The sequence below is a fragment of the Lagenorhynchus albirostris genome, chromosome 3, assembly GCF_949774975.1.
Source record: "Lagenorhynchus albirostris chromosome 3, mLagAlb1.1, whole genome shotgun sequence".
NCBI lineage: Eukaryota > Metazoa > Chordata > Mammalia > Artiodactyla > Delphinidae > Lagenorhynchus > Lagenorhynchus albirostris.
In genome coordinates, this window is record NC_083097.1 from 170,421,926 (window position 1) to 170,442,657 (window position 20,732).

At 57.6% G+C, this 20,732-nt stretch overlaps 1 protein-coding gene across 3 annotated transcripts; it reads right to left on the minus strand.

The window, feature by feature from the left end:
• Positions 1-584: 584 nt before the first annotated feature.
• PWWP3A (PWWP domain containing 3A, DNA repair factor) lies at positions 585-19,488 on the minus strand. 3 transcript variants are annotated; one of them, XM_060145798.1, is made up of 14 exons: positions 19,463-19,488; positions 18,327-18,455; positions 17,668-17,753; positions 16,292-16,362; positions 14,051-14,782; positions 12,803-12,904; positions 11,053-11,123; positions 9,668-9,744; positions 9,146-9,206; positions 7,630-7,705; positions 7,241-7,291; positions 6,390-6,826; positions 5,155-5,243; positions 585-2,046 (listed from the first exon to the last, which is right to left on the minus strand). In XM_060145798.1, exons 2-14 carry the CDS (start codon positions 18,381-18,383, stop codon positions 1,992-1,994), a joined length of 1,965 nt encoding a protein of 654 aa, XP_060001781.1. In that variant the 5' UTR covers positions 18,384-18,455; positions 19,463-19,488; the 3' UTR covers positions 585-1,991. The 3 variants fall into 3 exon arrangements, with proteins under 3 accessions (XP_060001781.1, XP_060001782.1, XP_060001783.1); XM_060145799.1 differs by lacking the exon at positions 19,463-19,488 and adding an exon at positions 19,340-19,455; XM_060145800.1 differs by lacking the exons at positions 18,327-18,455; positions 19,463-19,488 and having other exon boundaries at positions 16,292-16,430; positions 17,668-17,750.
• Between the last annotated feature and the right edge of the window lie 1,244 nt (positions 19,489-20,732).

Below are 20,732 nucleotides of genomic sequence, written 5' to 3' on the forward strand. Positions count from 1 at the left end.
GGGGGACACCGGGTGAGGGTGGGTGCAGGGAAGCTGGGGCTGTGGTGGACGGGGGTGCAGGAGGCCATGGGCCGGCCGGTGGGGGCCCTGGCTGCACCCCGTGTTGTGCTGGGTCTCTCTTCTTGATGCAGAAGCAGCCCAGTGCGCTGGCTTCCCGGGGGCCAGGGCCACCTCACTGCTCCTCCTGGAACATTCCTCACTTGGTCGGCTGGCTCTGCCTTCCTAACCACTACCCAGCGCCAATTTGGGGCATCAACAGACGCCCACCCAGCACTGCCTGCCCCAGTGGCCCTGGGACAAAGTTTCAAGACGAACAAAAACATAATACAGTGGGAGTGAGGAGCTGAAGACACCTGCTGGGGCACAGGACTGGGATGGGGCTGGGCGCCGAGCAGCGGAAGCCTCCAGCACTTCTGGTCAGCACCCGGCACACCTGAGACACCGGCTCGGCTGGGCTGACATGGGACCCGCCTCCCCAGCCAGGCTGGGGAAGGAGCCTCCAGAAGCAGCCATCGGGGACAGCGTGGCCGGCCCGAGTGCCCGAGGTGGGCTGCACGTGGGGCCCAGGAAAGAACAGGCAGGGCTGCAAAACGGCATTTAATTCCAGTCTGAATAGTTCAATTCCACAACCAGAGCTCAGAACACAGATATATAAAAATACTTCACGATAACGGAATAGTCCACGTGGATGCCTCACCCACAAGAGCACCCTGTTTTCCATCCTGACCCACTTCAAGGAGGCTTGCTGTCTAGACTTTTCTAGAAGGGAGCGAGGCCACGGTGGAGATGCTGGCGGGGCCATTCTCCCAAGCCTGGCCCACACGGGATGCCCCTCCGACCGCCCTGGGGGGCAGCTCAGCAGGACCTCCAGGGCCGTGTCTGCACCTCTGCTTGGGTTTCATCAAAACCAGCAGAGACACCACACGCAGGTCCCCGCAGTGATCTCTGCACCTCCTTCCCGCAGGGACCCAGCCTCCTGTCAGGATCAGGGCCCGTGTCCCCGGCGCCTGTGAGAACCTCTCCCCAACTGTCCTCTGCAGCGGCCGCTCGCTGGCCGGTGCCGGCTTCAGGGAGGACTGGCCGAGCTCAGATGCCGTGGCGCAGCCATCATGGTGGGGACTTGGCTGTTTCCTTCCACAGGCAGCCTCGCGTCAGCTTAGAATAAATAATCCACCGTGTGTCGCTTTAAACCAGAACAGAATTTCTGTGACCACGTCAAGGACCGGGCCTTCACACAACTCTCTCCAAAGGTGGAGGGGGGGGGGGCCCTGAGCCTGGGACCCTCAGGCATCGGGGGACCCATCTGTGCTTCGGGCTTCCAGACAAAGGACTGGTTTCCACTGGTGCCGGGCCGCGACCCCACGGCCCAGGCCCAGGCCGGGCACACAATGACCGTGGCCGGGCTGGGGGGCGCAGCAGCCCGGTGGGATCGTCACAGCTATCTGGGCAGTTGGCTGTGCGGTGACAAGGCCGGGCGGGGAAACCCACATGGAGGCCGGGCGGAAAGAGGCTGGAAAGACTGCCGGTCCGTCTGCTCTCCTGCACGAGTCCCAGCAGAGGCTAGAGCACGGGAAAGCAGCGGCTCTCGGGTCCTGCCTCTTACAAACACGGGTTTGCCTCAAAAACATGTAACAGAGGCACAGCAAACTCAGGAGCCGTCATAAGAGTAGCCACACACAGGAGGGAAACCAACGGAAAAATACACTGATGTTGCGGGAGCCGTACGTTCGTATCAGAGTCTTTAAAGCTCCTGTTTAATGTTGGGTACAGTGCTTTTCAACACAAAACACAAACGTGCACCTTCTGTGAACCTACACGGTACAGTCACAGGTAATGACGTAAAGTTAAAAAAAAAAAAAAAAGCCTCTGTCCTTTCAAACCCTTTCAGGAGCTGTACCTTCCACAAGAGCCAGGAAAACAGAGGCAGCAGCCATCAGGGAGGCCAACGGCCCGCCTGTGCTCCAGAGCGCAGGGCCTTGCCTCCACCGGCCTCAGCTTCGCCGGCTCCTTTCTTCCAGGAGCTGCGTATCAAATATTTCTTTTTCCCTGCAAAACCAAAAGGAGATCACTTCGTTTTAGTCAGCAATTCCCTCTCCCAAGGCAAGAGAAATCAAAGAAAAATAAACAAATGGGATCCTAACCAAACTTATAAGCCCTTGCACAGCAAAGGAAACCATCAACCTATGGACTGGGAGAAAATATTTACAAATGATGTGACTGAAGAGGGCTTGATTTCCTAAATATACAAACAGCTCATACAACTCAGTAACAGAAAACAAACAACCCAATCGAAAAACGGGAAGACCTAAATCCAAATTTCCCCAAAGACATACAGATGGCCAACCGGCACGTGAAAAGATGCTCAACATCACTAATTATTACAGAAATGCAAACCAAAACTACAGTGAGGTATCACCTCACACTGGTCGGAATGGCCATTGTTATGAAGACGACAAGTAACGGGGGATTTCCCTGGTAACGCAGTGGTTAAGATTCCGTGCTCCCAATGCAGGGGGTATCACCTGATCCCTGGTCAGGGAACTAGATCCCACATGCATGCCACAACTAAGACCCGGTACAACCAAATAAATAAATATTAAAAAAAAAAAGAAGTCTACAAATAACAAATGCTGGAGAGGATGTGGAGAAGAGGGAACCCTCCACCCTCCTCCTACACTGTTGGTGGGAATGTTAAGTTGGTGCAGCCAGTATGGAAAACAGTACGGAGATGCCTCAAAAAAGTAAAAACAGAATTACCATATGATCCAGCAATCCCACTCCTGGCACATACCCAGACAAAACTCTAATTCGAAAAGACAGGTACTTCCCTGGCGGTCCAGTGGTTAGGACTTCACCTTCCAATGCAGGGGGTGTGGGTGCCGTCCCTGGTCAGGGAGCTAAGATCCCACATGCGTCATGGCCAAAAAACCAAAACACAAAACAGAAGCAATACTGTAACAAATTTAATGAAGACTTTAAAAATGGTCCACATCAAAAAAATCTTTAAAAAAAAAATCTTAAAAAAAAAAAACAGATACATGCACCCCAACATGCATTGCGGCACTCTTCACAACAGCCAAGACATAGAAACAACCTAAATGTCCATCGATGAATAGATAAAGAAGATGTGGTACACATATACAATAGAATACTACTCAGCCATAAAAAAGAACAAAATAATGCCATTTGCAGCAACACAGCTGGACCTAGAGATTATCATACTAAGTGAATTATTGTAGTTTTTTTTTTGCCACGCTACACAGCTTGTGGGATCTTAGTTCCCCAACCAGGGATGGAACCTGGCTGTGGCAGTGAGAGCACCAACTCCTAACCACTGGACCGCCAGGGAAATCCCCATACTAAGTGAAGTAAATCAGGCAAAAAAGGAGAAATACCATACGACGTCACTTATATGTGGAATCTAAAATATGACACAAATGAACTTATTTACAAAACAGACACAGACTCACAGACATAAACAAACTTATGGTTGCCAAAGGGGAAGGGTGGGAAGGGATAAAGTGGGAGTTTGAGATTAACAGATGCACACTGGTATATATAAAATAGATGAACATCAACGATTTACTATATAGCACAGGGAGCTATACTCCATATCTTGTAACAAACTGTAGTGAAAAAAATCTAAAAGAAAAGAACACAGACACACACACGTGTACACATATAACTGAGTCACTTTGCCGTACACCTGAAAGTAACATAATATTGTAAATCAATTATACTTCAATTAAAAACAAACGAACAGGGCTTCCCTGGTGCACAGTGGTTGAGAGTCCGCCTGCCGATGCAGGGGACACGGGTTCGTGCCCCGGTCCGGGAAGATCCCACATGTCGCGGAGCGGCTGGGCCCGTGAGCCATGGCCACTGAGCCTGCGCGTCCGGAGCCTGTGCTCCGCGACGGGAGAGGCCACAACAGTGAGAGGCCCGTGTACCGCTAAAAACAAACAAACAAACAAACAAAAAAACCAAACAAACAAAAAAACCATAAACAGAGAAGTGAGTGTTTCATAGGGACCAAGTTTCAGTTTGGGAAGATGAGAAAGTTCTGGAAATAATGGTGGGGATGGTTGCCCGACAGTGTCAATGTGCTCAATGCCACTGAGCTGTGCGCTTAAAAGGGTTAAGATATTGAATTTTACGTTATGGGTATTTCATCACAATGAAGAAAAATAAACTACAAAGAAAAAATGGTGAAACAGCAAATTGTCCTTTAAAATGGCTATCTGTTAACAAAATATTACATGATCAGTTAGTTGACTGGCTGCCCCTCTCAGGATCAACAAGGAATATGATCCTGAGGGGGATGACCCAAAGGTAAACGGAACACAGCAGCCTAAGAACCCCAAGAGGAGACCCAAACCCTGTCGTGGTGCCGAGGCTCGATGGTTTGTGCACAAGAACCTAAACGCAACTACGGTGTGAAAAGAAGCGGGAGGTGGATGCACCAGGACAGACCCACTGCCCGACTGACACCCGGCCCAAGGGACCCCTGGCTGCCCAGGCTCGGCGCCTGAGGCGGCAGGGTGCGGCCGGGGCACAGCCCATGGCCCTCCATAGGCATCTGGGGTGCCTGCAGCCGGTTGAGGCTGCGGGAAACTCAGGACGCCCTCCGACCGGCAGCCTGAGCAGGACGGTGGTACCAGCTGGAGATGGGCCGCTCAGACCTCACTCTCCCGGGAGCACCGTCTCTTTACCGGGTGTGCAGGGCAGCCGCTGAGGCTGGGGACAGTCTGTACCACGAGACCCTAGTTGAGTCTTCAGCCTGTCACCGCCACGCGGCCCCGCCTGCTCCCAGCAAGGCCTGGCAGCCCGCCCAGAGACAGGATTAGGGGCTCCAGACCGCCAGTCCAGGGCGCTAACCACAGCAACGTGAGAGGAACATCTTGATCACCGCATTCTTCCCGCCAGCCAGGGACGTCCGGGCAGCGGCTGCTGCTTAATCTCACTGTTTCCTCAAATAGCCGTGGCATCGAGGCAACGGGGAAGAATACTGGGGAGGCAAACATCAGCCCCACGAAGGACGTAGGGCGCGGCGGGCCCAGCTCTGCCCGCTCGGACCAGGGCCCCTCAGCCCAGCCACCGCAGCCGCCGGCGCGTGGAGACGAAGCCCTTCGGGATGCAGCGCGGCCTGCCTACCGGTAGCTGAGTGAAGGTCCTCGTATGTACTTCTCCTCAGCCGTCTTGTAGTCCACAGCATCCACAGCGGAAATCGCGCAGATGATGGCCTGCAAGAGGGCAGCACACGTCAGGCTCGGGCCAGGCCCGGCGGCTCGCACGGAGCTTGGAGGAGGCCGCGGGGGCGGGGGGTCCAGCCACGCCCCGGCCACCAGGGCCCTCCCAGCTCAACACTCGTGCAGTCTGCAAAATCTCTGCTCCTGGTGTTCCCTAATTAAATCTACAATGCTCTCTTTTGGATGAGACGAAACTTCATGTCACTTAAAGCAGCGAAAGGCAGAACCTGGGGACCTCCCTAGCGGTCCAGTGGTTAGGACTCCATGCTTTCACTGCCAGGCCTGGGTTCAATCCCTGGTTGGGAAACTAATAAGATCCCACAGGCTGTGTGGTGTGGCCATAAAAAAAGAAAAAAAAAGGAAAAAAACAAGAAAACACAAAGAAGTAATCTGAATATACAATAGATGTCTGATATCAAAAGATCACTGTTACTTTTTGGAGTGAAATCATAGTATCGTAGCTATTTATTTTTGAAGAGTTCCTCTGGTTCAGAGCAGGGTTTCTCTCCCCTCGGCACAGCTGACACAGCGGCCGTCCTGGACTGTGGGGTGTGGAGCGGCATCCTGGTCCCCACCCACAGGATGGCAGAAGCCCCCCACTCGTGACGACCACAGACAACCCCAGACATCCCCCAGTGTCCCCAAGGGGCAGGATCACCCTTTGTAGAGACACACATGAAAGTATGCACGGATAAAAAACAATCCAGAAGGAGGGACTGGAGGTGCAAGTGGAGCAAGGCCACACTATTCCAGCTGGTGACAGACACGTGAGGGTTCACGGCACTACTTAATTTTTCTTAACGTATTTGAAACCTCCACAACGATAAAGCTCAACACTTTAGAGCCTGGTGACATTTTCCCACACATGCATTCATGGCCAGCAGCATCCTCCCTGAACTGAAGAACGGCCGAGGGGCCGTGCACCAGCTCCTCGACCGCCCGCGCCCCAGCTGAAGCGCGTTCGCAAAGCTTAAGCTCCCCTTCCCCTGGGCCAGGGACCAGCCGAGGGGCCCAGGCCGCAGCACCCAGCCCACAGCACCTCGGGGAGACGGCTCAGGCGGCACCGCCCCGGGAAGGCTTCTGGAGAACGACACCCAGGCCCCGGCACCCCAGGGTGCCGCAGGGCCCGCCGGCGCTCACCTCGGGCAGAAGCACGTCCAGGACGAAGCGGATGCCGTCCGCGTGCCCGCGTGCCAGCAGCCTGCTGCCCGCCTCCTGGTACACCCCCTGCAGGTACTTCACCACCAGGTCCAGCTGCTCCTCGTCCTCCAGGTAGGTCTCCACGCAGGTCACGTACTGACCCGAGCTCAGGAACGTCTTTAGCCACCTGGACGGCTTCCTGTTCTTCAGGATGGCTCGCAGGTGGCTCTCGGCACCCCGCGCCTTCACGATGTACTCCACCAGCTTCTGGTTGGCCCGGTCCCGGGCGGCCCGCGAGCGATCAGGGAGCACCTTCCTGCAGGCCGGCCTCCTGCCCCGCGGGTTCCCTGCCGAGGCCTCCTCGGGGCCCACCCCGCTCAGTGGGGGAAACCTGGTCCCCTGGACGTCCCGCTGGATGGACTTGCGGACGGGGGAGCCTGCGGAGGAAGCGCACTCCCGTGACTGGGCGCCCTTGGCTGTGCCGGGACGGTCCCCGAGGGCTCTCCCCCCAGTAGGACCCCCGCCCCTCGTCCCAGCTCTGCCCTCCACCCTGCTTCAGCAGCACCCTGCAGAGGCCAGTGACAGGAGGGCAGGGAAAGGGCCACGCAGTTGCCCCGGCCCCAGGCGGGTGACCTGGGCGCTGGCGGCAGGTGTGGGTGTGCAGCCGCCCTCCCGGCCCCACGGCAGAGGGAAGCAAGGGGACTCCGTGGACCCAGGCATGGCTGGACCGTAGGCCTCAGGCTTGGGGCGCGCTGCCCGCTGCACACACCCCTCCAGAACTCAAAGAAGACTGCCACTCCTAACGGGCAAAAGAGCGGGTCCCACCTTAAAGGAGCTGCTGGTGGACTTACTTATATCAGCCGCGTAGTATTCCAGGAAAGAGCCTGCGAAGGAACCACAGCCTGCACAGGGGCGGAAGGGAAGTCAGGTCACACACAGGACTGGACTCTGCCGGGTCGTCCAGCCGGTGTGCGCCCTGACCTCAAGCCCAAGGACCCCCCATGGCCGGACCTGGGACAGATGGAAACCGACCCCGATTCAAAGGAAACTGTTCTGTTCAGACCCAGGATGAGCCTCCATCAGGCGCCTGCCCATCCGCAGGGATGGGGAGAAAGCCTGCTCGGGGCAGGGCTAGACAGCTATGGGGACCGGGCCACCCTCCGCCCTCGGGGGCCCTCAGGGGAGGCCCCGCACTGCTGCCCCCCATCACTTCGTGCAGGGGCACCGGAGCCCCACGTACCCAGTCGGACCCTGTAGTCGGTGATGAGGGAGACGCACCAGCCGATGGCCTGGTCGAAATCCTCCTTGGCCTCGTCCTGCAACAAAAGCCAGACGGCGGGCGTCAGCTGGGAGCACCTCCGAGGTCCTGCGTCCTCAGTCCCCTCATCCAGGAAGGGGCCTGCAGACGCCCCCGCACAGGGCTCCCTGCGAGGCATGTCTGGGGCCAGGGCTGCTCAGAAAACGGTCACCTGTGAGCCAAGCCCTCGGGGCCGAGAGAGACACCACAGACCCTGAGAGCAGGAGGGCGAAAACCCACCACAGGGCAGCTGACAGGCCATCAGACTGACAAGACGTGAGGTTGCAGGAGATGAACCCCGTGGGAGACGCCTCTGGGCCCGTGGCCCTCGACTGTACACGGTCAGTGGGAAGAAGTGCTGCCCCGGGGGAGGGACCCCTGGCCTGTGATCCTCACAGCAACCCAAGGCCGTCACCCCTGGTGAGAACCCCTAAGCTGGGATGACCAGCGAGACCAGCCTGAGACCCACAGGCGTGTGATGGTAGGGGCAGGCAGCTCCAGAGGAGGAGGGTGCTTGGGCCGTGGCCAGGCCCGCTGACCAGCACCTGGGACAGCAGGGTGGCGCCGGCACATGCCTGAGCTCCCACGGCCCGTTTCCAGGGGACGTGCCCAGGCATCCGGGTCCCGCGAGACCTACGTGCCATCTTCTTGAACCCAGGCGTCCTTGCGATAAAACCCATTCCTCAGGTATTTGAGGCACACGAATCTCAAACTCGATTCCCCCCTCCCCTCTGCCCCCGCCCTCCAGTCCCAAGAGCCCAAGGCTGGGTCCAGCGTGGGTGCCGATCTTCCGAGCAGCGCCCGCACTCAAGGCCCGTGGCCTGCTGCCTTCAGAGAACAGATGGTCGGCGGGAGACGCCCCGACAGTCCTACTGCATCCCACTCACCCTGGGAACCAGCTCAGACGCTGCTTCCCACACGGGAAGGCATCACCCCATGCCGAGCGCAGAGCCCGCTGACCGGGGGCCAAGCAGACACCCACGTTGGAGCGGGGCTCACGGGCCCCATTGCCCGACCCAGTCGCAGTCTGTGTTTTTGAAAGTTGGGACAACGAAGTGGGTGTTTCAGAGTTAACAGACAGCACCGTGCGGACCAGCTCCCGGGGACTCGGGCTGGGCCAGTCACAGGGCCACGGCGATGGTGTTCCCTGATGTATGTGGCGCTCAGGCTCACGGCCTCGGGGTCTATGGTGCCCTTCCCGGGGGTGGCTCAGACACAGCCGCAACTTGTGGGCCTTGGCCCTGGGCTCTCCCACCTCCCTTCTGCGCAGGGCGCCCTGTCCTCCACGCCAAACCTGCTCAGTGGGGAACGGCCAGCAGCCGCCCGAGGGGCAGTGACCCCCAGCGGAGCAGCCGAGGCCAGGCGTCACTCCCACAACTACCGCTGTCTGAAGGGCCTCGTGGTGGTTACCAGCCACCAAGCCAGCCCTTCAAAGCAGCGCAAACCACCATCCACGTACCAGAAGCGCCTGCTTTTCTTTACAATCAAAGTGCTTCAGTCGCCGGAGAGACACCGTGATGCTGGAAGCAGAGAGAGCAGAGGTTCACGGGAACCAGCCCCATCTCGCGACCCAAAAGCGTCCTTCCTCTGGGAAAGCGTCGGGCCTCTGCCAGCGCCGGCTCGTCGGTGGAGGGAGCCCCTCGGAGCCGGGCCCAGGTGTGCCCACACTTCCAGGCCGGCTCCGGGCAGACGGTGTTCCTGCCCCCAGTCGAGGACTAGGGGGGTGACTGGGCAGGGGGCTGCTCACGGCCCCTGCAGGGAGCCAACTCTGCTGCAGTTTGTGGGAAACGGGGGCCCAAGGAGTGTCCGGCAGGGCTGACTCTGGAAGCCGACAAGCAGTCTGGAAAACCCGACCATCTGGCCGTGTCCCTGAACACCACCTTCACAGGGATCCTCACCTGGGGCTCTGGACCCCACCCCGGCCCCCTTCGCCAGCCTCCACCCAGAAGCACTCGGCAAGAGCAGAGAACAGTGGGTTTACCCTCTCCCTTTGGGGTTCATGTTTCCTTCAATGAAAAGCACACTCGCTTTCTTATCTCTTCGCCTGACGCTTTTGACCTGTTGGCAGATCCAAGAAAACCAGGTGTCAAGGACCCAGAAGGTCGTGGGTTTTCGACACTTTCCTGATGTCACCTCGTCAAGCATGTGACAAGGAACGCAGCCGACTTGGACTGACAGCCGACACCGGGGAACGCTCAGAAAGCGTCGCGTGGCCCTCAGCGCCGCTCCGACCGAGCAGAGCCAGGGCTCTACAGGAGGAATCACGGCCGCTGCCTTCAGCACTTCCGCTTGGCTCAGGGCGCGATCCTCCTCACTCTGGGGGATGGGCAAAGCGAGCTCCGGGAGGCCCCGGCCGGGCCCAGCAGAGGTCAGGCGGGAGGCGGCAGGCTGTGGACCCCGGAGGGGCCCCCCCTCCGTGTCATCAGCGCCGTGGGTGAGGCTGGAGCCTGCACGCCACTGGCACCCATGAACCAGCAGGGCCCCCGGGAACTGGGGAAAGCGGAATGGCGGGGAGAAGGCTGCCAACCGCAGGGGGATACGGCACCTCGGGAAGCGAGGATCCCCGATAATCAGCCCCCCAAAACCTGCCACGGAGCTGCACGGCAACCCCGGTTCAACTGCACGTCTGCGCTCTATCTACAGATGCCGCAAAGATTTCATTCTGTCCTTCCCGGGACGGTCAGTCACGTGTCAGGAGGCCATGCTGACCTGGACGAGCTCAGACTCATCGCGACAACAAAAGCCGCTCCACTGTGGCATCTATCTTTCGGATTTACATGCCACTGCCTCTTCCTAAAAGTTAAAGGACTACAGCTAGAACCATCAGGACCCTGTCCCTGCCAGAAGACAAAGGGGGGGGAAATTAAGGGGGAAATGGCAGGAGCGAGGGCAACCGGGTGGTGCCCCTGCGTCACAAATCCTCCAACTGACCATGGGCACCGTCCAAGCAGGCGGAGGAGGCACAGCCAGGACGTCAGCCACACTTAAGGGTGTCCCCTGCACTGGGGGCGCAGCCAGGACCTCAAACACCTGCTGTGCAACCGATGCCCACCCTAATCTGCTCGCTAAAAAGCTGAAATGTAGAATATTGAAAATGAGCAACTGTGGGCATTTTTTGGAGGCGGGCTTTCTAAGCCTGCTTGATAAAAACCTGCCCTATAAGCCTCACAATCCTTTGTGCCAGAAGGCTGAGACCCCCTTTCCTTAGGGAAACGTGTCCACGTCGATGCTCATGCACCCAGCGTTTCCCCAGTAACAACAGAACAGTGAACCAGCTGCCCGGGTCCTGGTGTCAAGAATGGAGGACGCTGGACCTCAGGCTCGGGGGACCAACTGAGCAAGCAGGGGGCAGAGAAGGATTCTTACCACTGCGGGCCAGAAGGGGTATTTTTGGTATTTAAGCCAGACTAGCATTCCTACTTCAAACGAACGTGGTTCTAGAATTGAAAGAAAGAAAGGAAAACAAAAAGAGACAAGTTAGATCCATATCAGGCACCAAAAGCGACTGCTGGAGAAAATACAACCACGGAGACACCGTTCAAGCCCAGCGTCGACCCGAGAGTCTGAGGGGCAGGTTTGTAACTCCTGCCCCTGGAACCCAAATGCCGACCACAAGTGCGGCCAGGGCGACAGCTGGTTTCCTAGCAGTGACCGTGTGCCGTGCTCGTGGGGACAGGGGCTGGCGGGGGCTCGGTGCCACCTCTGCAACTGCTCTGTAAGCCTCAGGTTACTCCAGAATAGAGCACTTTTTAAAGAGCTTGGCACATAAACAGAAAGGAGACCACAGCACACAATGAAGACCCCATATGGGGACTGGATTTCTGAGAAGCTCATCTGTCTGGGAAACTGGGGGCTTTAAAGGGTTAAAATAAAGAGAACTATTCAAGCAATCGTAAGATAACTACAAGTAACTTCTCAACAAAATTCAACTGCATCCTCAACCAAAAAAGTTCCAGAATGTGTAAATAACTCAAATATTCAAGAACCGGCTGCGCTGTGGTGTCTGACAGGAGGAAGGGCTGTGAGAGAAAGGGGACCTGGGGCACAGGGAGCCGCCTGGGGCACACACAGAGCGCTGGTCACCCGCGAGAGGAGCGTCGTGGCCCCCAGGACGACGGGTCACGGGTGCAGACAGCCAACCCGGGCCGACCGGCCAAAACACCAGCAAACCAAAACCAAATGGAAGACAAAACCGGGAGAAAAGAGCCAACGCCCGGGTTTCTGGGGCTGTAACTGACCCCCATGTGGAGACGGGGACGGAAACGCCCTCTGCAAGAAGGCACAGCGGCCCCCCTGCGCCCAGCGAGCCCGCAGGGAGCTGACCCCAGTGACTCCCCAGGAGCCCAGTCACTGCAGCCCAGGCGGAAGCATCCAGACACCCCAGTAACCAGCCGCCACCAGGAACAATCGGCAGAGCCCGCGGGAAACGCCCGAGACTCGCGTACACAGAAAGGGCAGGGAGCCTGCTGCGTGGGGACGACGGGGGATGGGGTGGGGTGGCTCCAGGCCAGCCCCCCAGCCGTGCAGGAGAAGCCCCCAGGCCTCCCGTGCTGCTCGTGCTGCAGCCTGTGCACGCGTAAATGTTTCACAATAAAGAGATCCAAAACCACCCCCAGACCACGTTAAGACTAACGGTTAACGGGAGAGTCTAATACGGAAACCGGTCCTCAGTTATTTAGTTGAAAGCAAACTAGCTTTCCGTTCCTGGCCGGTTCTGACCTTGGGGCCTGTGTCTGACCCCCTTCCGGGGAGGACAGGGGCAGCTGACCTGTGCCCGGGGGCGGGGGCACTGTGCACACATGGGGGCGCCAAGCCCCTGCTTCTCCGGACGCCACCCGGGAAGGCTGCGAGGCAGCGCCAGGCCGCACCCAAGTGGTGGCGACAGAGCCCATCTATTCACTTGGCTGCCGTCCTCCATCCCCTCCGAGGGGACAGCAGGGAGGCTGGGCTGTCGCGCCCCAGGGAGCCCCCCTCACGTGGCTGTCCTGGACAGCGGACCCCGGACTCCCTGTCTGTAAGCCCTCGGCTCAGGACGAAACCCAGGCAGCGCCGCGAGAGACCTTCCCCGGACGTCAGGCACCGCAGGTCTCCCCCAAGGAAGGCGCCGCCCACTCACCACGGTATAGGAGGATTCTCGGGGGCTCCTCGTCCTCCTCGTCCTCTGCCAGGAGAGAGTTCACGGCGTCCAACTCCACTGACTCTTCAGAAGGTGGACGGGCTGCCAACAAGGGTAGATCAGACTTTCCCCGTCACAGTCCTGGGGACTCAGCCCGGGAACAACACCTCCTGATACATGGGCATCGGCGCAGAGAGCAAAGCTGCCGCGACGCAGACTTCCCCGCGGCCTCGCTCAGGCAGGGCACGTCGGTTAAAGCACGTTCAACAGAATAAGAGAGAAAGGAGGGCAGGAGAGACCGCGAGCGCAAGCAGGGAAGGTGGAGGAACTGGGCAAGTGGTCCTCGCGTGCGGCTTGTCCCTTCACGCAGGCGCCCTCGGACACGCGGGGAGGGGGTGGCCCTGGGGCCAGGCCCCTTGGGAAACCATCCCCGCGCCTCCAGTGCTGGGGAGAAGGCCCCTTTCAGGGGCCGAAGAAAGGCAGAAACCCAGGAGTGACTGCGGGGCAGGCAGAGCGAAAGGTATCAGCCGTGCAGAAATGAAGATTTGCAAATTAGCATTTCAAAACTAAGTGGGATGCTACAATGTCCAAACGGAGGGACTCATAGCGCCTGGCTGCAGCCACACAAAAATACACGACACGGGAATCCTTAAAAAGTCAGGAGCCTTTCAAGTGAGTTAATCACTTCTGAGATTCCTGCCAATTTAACGGGAGTGCATCATGGCTTCTGCCACGGGAAGAAGAAAGGAATTAATCCTCGGGGAGCAGATGCAGCATTATCACAGCCACATGCTTCCGCCCCGCGCCCCTCCACTCCCTCCCTCCGCTTCAAAACAAAAATAAAAACACGCAAGTATTTGGGAGCAGTTGAGGTAATTATAGCCCAGTGGGAGAGACAGACGAAAAGGACTTAGGAGATCTCTGCTTGGGATCTATCTTGGTAACAATCTAATTCAGGATCTGGTTAAAAATACACGAGTGGGGCTTCCCTGGTGGCGCCGTGGTTGAGAGTCTGCCTGCCGATGCAGGGGACATGGAGCGGCTGGGCCCGTGAGCCATGGCTGCTCAGCCTGCGCGTCCGGAGCCTGTGCTCCGCAACGGGAGAGGCCACAACCGTGAGAGGCCCGCGTAACGCAAAAAAAAAAAACAAAAAACAAAAAACACGGGTGTCTGGCTCCGGCTGGGCCGCAGGAGCAGCAGACGCTGCCCCCTCCCCGGCACACGCCTCCTCCTCTCCGGGGCTTTTACCTCCCTCCAGGAGCCGGGCGTCTCTGGTCTCCTCTGCGGGGCAGAGCTGAGTGGGGCTGCGCGGAGCCTTGTGGGGCCCCGGCCTCTGGCCGCTGTCCGGGCACAGGTGCTGGGCAGGGTGGCCACGGGCACTGGGGCCGCCCCGAGGACCCTCGGCCCCACCTCCGGGAGAGGAGCGCAGGGCTGCCAGGCCGGCCACCATCTCACTCTCTTCCTCCCGAGCTCCCTCTGAGGACGGAGGCGCTTCCTGACCCCAGCTGGGCCCCCGTGCTAGGTTCCTCTCCCGTTTACTCGGTGTCGTTGTCCGGTTCACCGTCCGGTTTGCCCGGTGTTTTCTGGATCCCCGTCCGTCCTGAGCACCACTGCCGGCCAAGGAGACAGCTCGGGCGCGCAAGCCTCCGCTTCTCCCGAGCCCCTTCTTGTGGTCCACTCTGCACCCGGGGTCCTCCTTGCGAGCGGGCAGGCCGGACAGCCTCTGGGGCGCACGTTCCCTCCTCGTGTGCCCAGGACTGCCCGACGCATCTTCGTGGAGCAAAGGCGAAGGGCTGGAGTGGCAGAGCGAAGAGGCCGGTTCCGTGGGCTTCACTCTCAGAGACTGAGTGGTCCTCTCTTCCCTGGAAGAGCTTCCTTGACGCGGACGGGTCCTCTCATTCAAAACATCCAGAGCCACGCGGAGCGACCGCCTGTAGGCCAGCTCCTCCAGGGGCGTGGCAGCAACCTCGTTCTGCAAGGCTGAAGGACAGAAAAGGAGCAAAGCCTGGTGATGGGCCCTCCACCGGCTGGGGCGTCTCACTGGGATCGCTGGTCTCGGCACCTGAAGGGAGGCTGACGCTTCTCACCTACATCTTCCCAAAGGAGGGACCCGGACGACAAAACAACAGTTGAGGGCTGCAAGATTTCCCTTTCCCAAAAGCAAACTGACTGACCCTACCCTGATTGGGTTACAGAGATACATTCCTCCAGGTTACAAAACAATGCCGCCGGCAAAACCTATTCAGAGTTTGTCCGATCCTCTCTCAGCCTCACAGTTTCAAATTCAATCAGGGTCAACAGAAACCCACACCAACCAAACAAGAACTGTGTGGGCAGTGCACTCTGGGGTGGGGGTGACGAACAGACAGCTACGAGGCTCCTCTGCAAGGGCGTTTCCAAGCCAGCAAGCGGCACCAGGGGCCTGGGAACTTCAGCCTGAACAGCCTTCCTCGTTCACTCTGACGCGCAGGCGCCGTGCTCTTTATCTGAACGAGGGGACAGAGGCGACGCCACAGCTCAGCAGGCATAGATTACGCCTCCATCAACACAGTGTTTGCCCGTCTAAAGGCAAAGGCATCCACAAGCAAGTGGCCCCCCAACACGGGCTGCACGGACAGTCACGGCATCCGAGAGGTGCTGGTCGTTGCCGCCCGAGGTGGGCATCGTGCTCTGAACGAGAGCTGTTTCCCCAGAGACGCAGGAACATGGACCCTACGTCACAGTCACCTCTGGAAGATACCCTGGGTAACCTTTATGCAAGACAGAAAGCTCTCCGCACGTGAAGTAAGCACTCCCAGTCTCAGCAGGGAGAACGCTTCCGCATCTGGGCCTGCGGAAGGGCGCGCCTAGGCCGGTGCCCGGTCTGTCTCCCCCAGGGTGTGTGCACCTTGGGCAGAGCTAGGCCGGGCTCAGGCCAAGTCTGTCTGACCTGCGACGAGACGCCAAGGAGGCCGGAGTCTGGGCTCCACTTCCAGCCCGCCTCACGCCGCCCCCCGCCCCGACAGCCCGCAGACACCGTGGCAGCAAGGCTGGTGCCAGTCACACCCTTTTTTCTCCCCTGGGCTCAGCGATAGAATTTAAATACACATCCAACTGCTTCTCAGACCTTGGGCGGAGGCCAGACCAGCAACAGAAGCAACTCACTCTTGCTACGCGATAAGCAAAAAACATAAAAAGAGGAAAAGCCTCTCTCCCTTTCTTCAGGGAGGCGCCCCCCTTCTGCACGGCCTGCAGGGCCGCGGATGTGGCCTGTGGACCCTGACGCCACCACTGGCCATCCTGGGAGTCAAGAACAGGATGGGCTCGAGGGGCAAATTCTAGAAAGGGTGAAGAAAACAGACCCATCTCCTCCAGCTCAGGGAAATCACGTTCCCTTGTATGAAGGGGAAACCCTGAACAGGGTCGCTTTGCAGACCCGAGTCTCCATCTTCTCCCAAACTGCCTCTTACTTAATTAAAACCTCAGAGTTACTCAAAAACGTGGTCTTACCTAACGAGGAAGCGATGCCTTCGATGTGAGACTTCTTCAGGATCTGGGCTCCCGTGCTTTTCACCTTAATTCTGCAGGGACAGGAACGGCCGTTATATGCCACCAGCCATGCCACCAAGACGTTTTCAAACATGTTTTGCTTTAAACGACAAAAGAATTAGATTCATTTTCTTCCTTTGCACCCTTCCACTCAAACCAAAAGTCACGGCCAACTGGGAATTCATGCACCTGAGGTGAGAGGCAGCAAGGACCCTGGTGAATGTTTTTTTGTTTTTTCCTTTCCCCTTTTAAGACAGAAAAGGTTGGCTGGATTTAAGAGCAAAAATGAATTCAGGGCTTCCCTGGTGGCGCAGTGGTTGAGAGTCCGCCTGCCGATGCAGGGGACGCGGGTTCGTGCCCCGGTCCGGGAGGATCCCACATGCCGCGGAGCGGCTGGGCCTGTGAGCCATGGCCGCTGAGCCTGCGCGTCCGGAGCCTGTGCTCCACAACGGGAGAGGCCACAACAGTGAGAGGCCCGCATACCGCAAAAAAAAAAAAAAAAAAGAATTCAAATTGTGACTTTTATGCGGCAAATCCCACTTTCAACTGCACAAATAACTCCTTTGTTAGATTCTCAGGGTAGAGGATAATGTCACTAAAAGCTGTTTACAGACCAGCAGGTGTGTTTTAGTTTAAAAGGATGGGCTTTCCTTTCAAACTCGAGTATTCAATTACCTTCCCAGCCTCAGGGAAAGTGTGAGCTGTGGACTAAGCAGGCTTAGGAGCGGCTCTGAAGAAAGAGGGATGGGGACGCAGGGAGGAAGGGGCAGGAGCTGACTTGGTTTCATTCTCTATTTAGAATTGGGAATTCTCCGGTGAGACACACATGACCTGGGCATTTTAATCATTCCCGGTCATCTACGTCCTTCCACCACGGACGATCAAGAACACAACGTAACGTGCTTCCCCCACACCCATGTGTTTGCCTTCTGAACGCTAAACGACAGTTTCTTATGAGAGGCACAGGCTCAAACATCAAATATCCCCAAACTCAGGGGACTGTTACACAAGTTTCTGAAAAAAAGACACACAAATACATCTGTGGGAAGGAAACAGCCCTACTTGAACCCCAACGAGCGTTTACCTCCCGTTTAATTTACATTCGTTCCATTTTTGTACTGATCTCGCTGGACATCAGTACGTCGTATACATCTTCAATTTCCAAACTTTCGTGAAATAAAAATCAGTTGTTTTCCTCTTTGGGTTATTTTGACCCCATTTATAACTAAAAAAATAAGAAGCCCTTAAGAGTGCTCTTCGCTTTTTTGGGGAAGGAGTGGTGGTATCCGAAATCCCATATGGAAAAAAGATAGTATCACAAAAACACAACACTTAACTTTTTGTCTAGGGAAAGTATCTGAACGTTTAGAAAAAATTCCTTTTTTCTCTTATTTTTGGCTGACTTCTCAGTTCCGGCCAAGACCTACATTAGAAAAAAAGAAGAAGAAAAAAAAACCTTGTTACTAAGACACAACAAACAGCTAACACAATGTAAGAAGCCGTGGCGACCCATAAATACAAATGCAGCAGATGATTCTTAAAGGAGCAAAGGACTCCAGAGGCAGGGAAACCGAGGCACAAGGTGCAGCAGCAGATCCAGACCAGTACCAGGGTTTTATCTGGCCCTCTTCCCACTATGCTGCTGGGAAGTCTCCCCGAGATACTCCTGTTATTTACTATCAGGGCTCCCGGCCAGCTATTTCCTTGAGTTACAGCCTTACATGCCTTTTTATAGCTGACTCTGTTAAATTTGTTTTTTTTTTTTCCCCAGTGTGAGGGAAAAAAAAGACACTTTCGGAAGCATAACCTTGTAAGCACTCAACCAAAACCCCATTAGACGGGGAAGGAGGGAGAATCGGTGCCAACGGAGAGGAGCGCCAACTGTTCAGACTCAATTATTTCGCTGAAGCAGCTCCTAGGTATCTCCTGATAAAGATTTTACTTGTCACCCGAAACTCATTTCTAATTCCTGAAATTACAGAAGAATGGCTGTCACCTTTGCAGGCCATAATCGCTTTTTCCATCTGCAGAGGACATACTTGGCATCCATCATGATTTAGACTCATGTGGTAAGCAGTAATGATTTGGCACAAACAAAGTACTTGAAGGTCTGACGCGATGTGCCCTGCAACAAAATTTGCACGGTGGTTTATAACATCGTTTGCTTCCCATTTCAACGCAGACACAACCCTCAAGGGCAAAGGTTAGCGGGGCTGATCCTCAAGGAGATGGTTCAATTCCATCATCCTGCACTGAGTGGGCTCAATGCCAAAAAGAAGTGACTGGCCTCAGTGCCTAGGGAGACGCCTGGATGATTTTCATAAATAAAATACAGTCAAAGTCCCTCCCAAAGGTTCTGTCTAGATTACTTTTAAAAGGCTCCTGAATAAATCAGCCTGCCTCCAACGTCGGCGGGAGAGGCGTTGTAAACAATCAAAGCTTAAAAACAATCAAAGCTTACAACCCTCCCATGTCTGGGGAGTTAACAGTTGACCACAGCGCAAAAAAATAAAATCAGAGAAAAATGACTGCTCTTTTGGCTGCCGTGTCCCTGAAAGGACTGGACAGCTGCAGACCGTTGATTACATCAATGGGGAAGGCTGGTCTGGCGGTGACAGTAAAGAAAAGGACGTGGGGGGGGTTCGTTTGTGCAAAGAGGGGTTCACCCCGGCAGGAGAGGGTGGGTCCAGTTAGCAGAGGATGGGGGCTTCAGGGAGCGGGGGGGCTTCAGGGAGCAGAGATAGGGGTTCAGGCAGCAAACGAGGGGCTTCAGGGAGCAGAGGTAGGGGTTCGGGGAGCAGAGATGGGGGTTCAGAATGCAGAAGTGGGGTCCAGGCAGAAAAGGGGTTTAGAGAGCAAAGGGGTTCAATGAAGAGAGACGGGGGCTCCCGCGGCAGGGCGGGTTACCGCCCTGGGAAGCCTCTTTCGGGGTTCGCCCCTCCCCCAGGCCCGCCCCGCCGCCTCAGCCCCCGCCCGGACGACCCGAGGGGCGCAGCCCGCCGGGCTCACCCAGCGCCCCGCCTCCCCAGCACGGCGTCCCCGAGCCCGGTGCGGAGGGCGAGGTGGCCGCGGCGGTCCAACAGCGGTTGCACCCGCGCCGCCCCACGCGCAGCCGTCCGCGCCCGCGCTCACCGCCTCCGCCGCCGCCGCCGCCGCCGCCGCCACCTCCGCCGCCGCCGCTCCCGCGGGCCGGGGGCGGCGCCAGCCTGGCGGCGGTACCAAGCCCCACCCCCGCCGCCGACCAATGGGGAGCCCGCGTTCGCGCCACGGCCCCGCCCCTTCCGCCCGGCTGGGCGCAGAGAGACAGGCGGGCGCGCGCTAGGCTGACTGAAGGGCGCGGGCGGGCCTGCGGGCTCGAGGTGGGCGGCGACGGCGGCGACCTCCATCTTCCGGCCCGTGCTCCCGCCTCCTCCTGCCTGCGCCTGGCAGGCCCCCTTGGCTCTCGAGGCCCCTCCCCGCCGAGGCCCTGAGGAAAGCCTCGAGAGCCTTCCAGAACCTTCCATGGCCTGAGGCGCCTGCGGTGAGGCGTCGCGGCGGTTCCGACCCGCGCCCACCAGAGGGGTGGTCGTGCGTTTCGCACATGACCCACTTGTGTGGGCGGTGACCCGGGAAGCAGGTACCCCGCCGGCCGCGTCAGTGCGGTGGTCGCCGTGGGGTCGGTGTGAAGACACAGTGTGGGGTTCAGGTGTGTGAGGTGGCGACCCCACAGACGGCCGCACACGCTAGTGTGTCCCCTCCGCCCGGACCCAGAGTGTCTGTTGGGTCGAAGGCAGAATTCGGGGTTCGGCGTCTCGTGGCGCCGCGTTCGGGAGCCGGTCCTGTTCGGCCCGCTTCGTTTGGGGAAGTTTTGTGTCAAACGCGGCGGGTCGCGAGGGGGCCGTGGACACCGGTGCAGCCCACGCAGGGCCAGGTGGCCGCTCGCCCCGGTCATGCGGCGGTCGGAGTCCCTGTTCACAAGATCAAGGTGTTGAGCGGGGTCCCTTCGTGGCCTCCTTAGGGCCCCGAATGCATGGAAACACGGCGGGGCGTCTCAGTCCACAGGCCATTTGGATGCTCCTTGAGAAAATACAGATTCCGCCGTGGTGCAGGCTGGGTCGCTCAGGGGTGTGTGTGTGTGTGTGTATGTGTGTGTAAACACGTCTTCATCTTTGACGTGGTTCATGGTTCAGTAACAAATATAATACGTTTTTTCTGCCATCATCCAATTAGCAAAGGTGAGAGAAATCCTCAGGCCCGGCCCCAGCGCGGGATGTGAGATGGGCAGCCGTAATTCGGGTCTGCTGAGGCGTGTGAATTGGTACCTTTCTGGAAAACGACTTGACGTTATCTGTCAAATGCCTCGAAAACGTTGCAGACCCTCCAACCCTGCAATTTCCACTTCCAGAGATTTATCGTAAAGATA